Source organism: Gossypium arboreum, chromosome 9, assembly GCF_025698485.1.
Source record: "Gossypium arboreum isolate Shixiya-1 chromosome 9, ASM2569848v2, whole genome shotgun sequence".
Lineage (NCBI taxonomy): Eukaryota > Viridiplantae > Streptophyta > Magnoliopsida > Malvales > Malvaceae > Gossypium > Gossypium arboreum.
Window position 1 is genome coordinate 4,715,091 of NC_069078.1, and position 6,000 is coordinate 4,721,090.

A 6,000-nucleotide genomic window follows, 5' to 3' on the forward strand; every position below is an offset into this window, starting at 1 on the left:
AAGAGTCCGAGATACTGCAAAGTCTTGGAAGGAAATTCACCTAATGGAGTTAGCCCTCTACGCTGATACCATCACTCAAGATTATGACATATGGAGGCATTAACGAATGAATAGTCAACAAATCTCATCGACAGATTATACTTTCCAGAATCCTTTCTCAGAAGAAATGCCGTCAGAGCTGGAAATAACAAGACACGAATTTGAACGTGAAAAGCCTAAGTTGTTATGAGATATTAGTTCTTTTCAAGAGGAAAACTACCAGCTGAAGATCGACGTTCAAATTGAAAAATCTAAAACTGGGAAAGTTTAAAAAGAGGCTGAGATCGTAAGAAACGATTTAAGGGATCTTCATTTGGAAAATAAGAAATTAGGAAACACTATAAAAATAGTGGTTTGGGCAAGTCATCAGTAGAATGGGAGGAAGAAATTAGCAATATCAAATGAAGGATGGAATTCTAGAAAGGCAAAGCAAAGAAAGAAGAGGAAAAAGCTGCGCGTGCTAAGATAGAGTTAAGGAAGAAGAATGCTGAATATGAAACTGTGTCTGCAGAATTTGTGACTAGTCAGTCTAAACATCAAGAGCTAAGAGGGAAATTACGAGATTTAGAAAATACACTGCAAGCTCAACAGCAACAGTTGGATAATCTCCTAAAAGCCCTGGAAGAAAAGAATAGTCAGTACGATAGAGACACTCATGCCTACGAAAGAGCTCTCCAAGAAAAGGAAATGCAACTCAGCTTTTTTATCAACGAAATTCGCAAGGAGCTATGCAAGTTGTGCAATTATCAGATGAAGCCGAAGCTCTCAGTTACCAATTTCCTCCGAGTCAAAGATCAAGCATATCAGAATTCTTAGAACGAGTGAAGAAACAAGGCAATGTGGCAAGAAAATTTGTGTAATTGTTGAATCAAAAATAGCGAAACGTTTTGTAATAGACTTTTTTGATTAATGAAATGCCTAAGTAGGGGCCATCTTGAAATCAACACCAAATTCTTGCATATTCATTCATGACTAACATTCATTTGACATTCATTCATTCATTCATTGCATGTACATATCACCATAATCATTCACTAAGGCTAAAACCGTATAATTCGTAGTTGCAACACTACAAGTCTAGAATCACGCCATTCTTATAGGACGCGCCAAAAAGCTAGAATTATAGAAGCCGAGTTCAGTGAGAGAATTGAAAGGATGAAAAGTGCCCAAAGAGAATTGCAAGAGCAGTTGACCAAGTCACAACAGGAAGCAAGAGATCTGATGTTAAGATCTCGAGAGGAGTCGCTTGAGCAAAGAGATCAGATGGCCAAAATGATGGAAATGATGACAGCTTTGGTCAAAGGAAAGAGACCTATTCACAGCCCTGACACTATGGAGCCTCAGCCAAGAACTAATCATGATCAAGATTCGCTCTATCCCCCATGATTCACTCCACCTCATGCACATGTAATACAAAGAGAATGTCCTCGAGGACAACCTGCAAGCTTGGAGCAACGACCCATACCCCTTGCTCATCTAGGGCAAGGTATATTCGTATCAAACCTTGGAGCTAATCCTGCTGATCCCAATGTTCCAGATTTGGATGATCCGGTAGAAATAACCAGGTTGAAAATGGATGATCATGATGCCTAGGATAAGTACAGGAGCTTGTAAGAAAGGCTCAAGGCGATAGAAGGTACTGAAACCTTCTATGCACTAAGTGCCAAAGAGCTTAGTTTGGTGTCCGATCTGGTTCTGCCTCCAAAATTTAAAGTGTCAGATTTTGAAAAATTTGATGGAACAAAATGTCCAAAGGCGCATCTTATCATGTTTTGCTGAAAGATGACTGGTTATGTGAATGAAGATAAATTGCTAATACACTGTTTCCAAGACAGCTTGGTTGGATCAGCCCTTTAATGGTATAATTAACTTAGTAGAGAAAGGATCTGATAATGAAAAGACTTGGCGTCAGCATTTTGTAAACAATACAAGCATGTATCTGACATGGTGCCTGATCGGCTAACTCTACAGATGATGGAAAAGAAGTCGACGGAGACTTTTAGGTAATTGCGCAAAGGTGGAGGGACATCTCGACTCAAGTAGAACCCCCACTGTCTAAAACAGAAATAACGGTCCTCTTCATCAACACTTTGAAAGCACCATTTTATGATAAGTTGGTAGGAAGTATCACGAAAGACTTCGCAGATATTGTAATATCCAGGGAACTTATAGAAAATGCCATCAAAAGTGGAAGGATGGAAGGTTCCGAGAGCTCGAAAAGGATAGCATCTGTAAAGAAAAAAGAGGCAGAAGCCCATATGGTGGGAACTGAGAGCCACCACACTTCTAATCCTTACCCAGTCCAGCCACGACCTCGATATCGCCCATCTCTAAACTTTTATTATCCACCTCAAAGCCCATACTATCAAGCACCTCCTCCTTACCTCGTCTACACCACAGATAACCAAATACCATTTTCCATGTTCCCACCAAATACCATGCCTGCTCAAAACCAACCCAAAAATGAACAAAGACCGACAAGATCCAATCTTGAAAAACCCCAGTTCACCCCAATTCCCGTGTCATACGGAGAGCTGTACCCAAAACTGTTGGAAAAACAATTAATATCCCCACATTATATGGCACTCCTGAAGCCTGCATACCCAAAATGGTACGATCCTAATGCCAGTTGCATGTACAATACCGAAAACCAGGGGCATTCTACAGAAAATTGTCTAGCCTTTAAAAGGAGGGTTCAAGGTCTTATCGATGCAGGTATTTTACAATTTAATGGTGCTGGCAATACGACTAGAAATTCGCTACCTAACCACACTGAAGGAAACGTGAGCGCGTTGATGAAAGAAGACAGGTGGCCTGCCAAAAGTTGTGTTTCTGAAATAAAGACACCACTGCGAAAGATTTGGGAGGTAATGGTTGAAAAGAGGCTGTTCTGTCACCCCAAAAGAATTTTCAAAGAAGGAAATAGAAAAAGTCAGTGTTTTTGTGATTTTCATGGGATCGAGAGGCACGACATTCAGTCTTGTAAAGGATTTAGAAAACTACTTCAAGACATGATGGACAATAAGGAAGTCGGGATCTTAAACAAAATAAAAGAGGACGATGAAGGAGAAGTATGCACTTCTGATAATCAGTCATCAGGTTTTCCTTATAGTGCCGATCGACTATTGGTGATTTATTACTATACAAAAAAGGAGCAAGTGAAACCAAAGATGATAATTGAAGTACCATCTCCTTTCCCTTACAAAGACAACAAGGCAGTACTATGGAAATATGATGTCAACATTATCATACCTAAAGGTGAAAAATCTAAAGTCACAGCCGAAAATGTTGGAGAAGTAGGACACTTCACCATCAGCGGGAGGTGTTACTCTAAAGTGGTCAAACCAATGGAGAAGACTAATGACTTGAAGCAGAAAGGAAAGGCACCGATGCATGAGGCTGAGGTCATGGAACAGTTAAGCAAACAAGAAGTTAAAAGGCCTGTGAATGAAGAGGAAGCACATGAATTCTTGAAGTTCATCAAACATAGTGAATATAACTCGTGGAACAGTTAAGCAAACAACCGGCACAAATCTCGGTATTATCCCTACTGTTAAATTCAGAACCACATCGGAATGCTTTACTAAAAGTGTTAAATGAAGCTTACGTGGCAAGCAATATATCTATCGAAAAGCTTAATAGGTGGGTGAATAACCTGAACGCAGATAATTTTATTTCTTTCAGTGATGATGAAATACCGCCAAATGGTAGGAGCTCCGTAAAAGTATTACATATCACAACCCGTTGCAAGGGTTATATAATACCAAATGTGCTAATTGATAACGGGTCAGCACTCAATGTTATGCCTTTGGCTACACTTTCTAGAATTCCAATTGATTTATCTTATCTGAGACCTTGTCACTCTACAGTAAGAGCATTCGATGGGACAAGACGAGAAGTCATGGGAAAAATTGAAATTCCTCTAGAAGTGGCCCCTATATATATGACATCGAGTTTCAGGTCATGGACATCACGCCTTCGTATAATTGCCTTTTAGGAAGGCCTTAGATCCACTCTGCTGGGGTAGTTCTTTCATCTCTCCATCAAAAAGCGAAGTTTATTATGGATGGTCTTTTGGTCACTATCGTGGGTAAGGAAGACATTATCGCATCTATCTCTACTGATACACCATACCTCGAAGTAAGCAAGGATGCAGTAGAATGTTCCTTCTGTTCCTTTAAATTCATCAATGCTACGTTTGTTGCTGAGGGAAATAAAATCCTCATGCCTAAGCTATCAAGGAATACCAAGATGGGAATTAAGCTGACTGTGGGAAAAGGAGCCCGAGCGAGGAAAGGTTTGGGAAGATATCGGCAAGGGATAGTTAGAGCTCTAAAACCAGTGTCTCATAAGGCTCGATATGGTTTAGGGTTTGAACTGGATATGCGACAAAGAAGAAAATAGTCGCAGAAAGATCGAGAAAGGCGGATTGCAAGAGCCTTAGGCCGATAATTAGAATGGGAGCCTATAATGTACCTTCCATTGTCAAAAACATTTACTTCTGTAGGAATGATATAACCCGGGCAAGATAATCCACGAAGCACGCTGTTATTGATTGAAAAGGATCTTCAAAATGTCAGTATAAATGTCATTAACAAAGGAGATGATGCAATTAAAGATGTTTCAATGATACGCCCTTGTCCTCCTGGATTCGTTTTGAACAATTGGACTGATATGGACCTTCTTGTAGTTTCTAAGTCTCTCCCAGAGTAATGATCAATGTTAACACTCTTCTTTTTGTGTGTCCCTAAGTAATAGTGGGATTATTTTGTAAGAGCTTATGTTTGCTCTTTATCATTTAAATGAGCATTAATGGAGATGCATTTTGTCATGGTCTTTTCATTCTTATTAAAGTCATAATTTTCCCTTCTTATCACAGCGTGTCATTGCATATATCTCACATCATGCCATGCTTGTTGGTCCAAATACTTTGATGCTCCTCTATAGTTTTCTTTTCTATTCAACTTTCAGGTGCTTAGATATCAACGATATGAACAAACCCGTTATAAATCTTGAAATCGATTTCAAGAAAGCTATTTGTTTAGGAGAGTTCGAAGCTGAGGAAAATGTTAAAGACTATGTCTCGCCTCCTGACTTACTAAGAATGGTAGAACAAGAAGATAAATAGATTCTACCTCATCAAGAATCTGTTGAGATAGTAAACTTGGGAAATGAAGAAAAAAGGCAAGAAGTAAAGATTGGGACCTCCATTTCAGATACCACCAAACATGATTTGATTGCTTTGCTTCATGAGTACAAAGATGTATTTGCATGGTCGTATCAGTACATGCCAGGATTGGATGAGGATGTAGTGGTCTATAGATTCCCACTGAAACCAGAATGCAAACCCATTCAATAGAAGCTAAGACGAATGAGACCTGAAATGCTGTTAAAGATAAAAGAAGAAGTCAAAAAATAATTCGATGCTGGCTTCCCACAAGTCTCCAAGTATCCACAATGGGTAGCTAATATAGTCCCAGTACCGAAGAAAGACAGTAAGGTACGAATGTGTGTAGATTACCGCGACCTGAATCGAGCAAGTCCTAAAGATAATTTTCCTTTGCCACACATCGATACATTGATGGATAACACAGCCAAACATTCATTGTTTTCTTTCATGGATGGATTCTCGAGTTATAATTAGATAAAGATGGCTCCTGAGAATATGGAGAAAACTACTTTCGTAACGATGTGGGGAACAGATTAAAGAACACTGAGGCAACATATCAGAGGGTCATGGTGATGTTGTTTCATGACATGATGCACAAAGAAATAGAAGTCTACGTCGATGATATGATCGCCAAATCCAAAGGGGAAAGAGAGCATGTTGGGAGCCTCAGGAAGTTGTTCGAAAGACTGAGACAGCTCTAGCTAAAGCTTAATCCAACCAAGCGTATGTTTAGGGCTACCTCAGGAAAATTGCTAGGCTTCATCGTCAGCGAGAGAGGCATTGAAGTTGAT

The 6,000-nt window shown here is 39.6% G+C and overlaps 1 protein-coding gene across 1 annotated transcript; it reads left to right on the top strand.

The window, feature by feature from the left end:
- Positions 1 to 2,234: 2,234 nt before the first annotated feature.
- LOC108459266 (uncharacterized) lies at positions 2,235 to 3,554 on the top strand. The gene has a single exon (XM_017758613.1). It carries the CDS (start codon positions 2,235 to 2,237, stop codon positions 3,552 to 3,554), a length of 1,320 nt encoding a protein of 439 aa, XP_017614102.1.
- The last annotated feature ends 2,446 nt before the right edge of the window (positions 3,555 to 6,000 follow it).

What these genes read in the sequence shown, in the direction of transcription:
- LOC108459266 (XM_017758613.1), top strand. Translation starts at nt 2,235, where the DNA reads ATGGAAGGTTCCGAGAGCTCGAAAAGGATAGCATCTGTAAAGAAAAAA.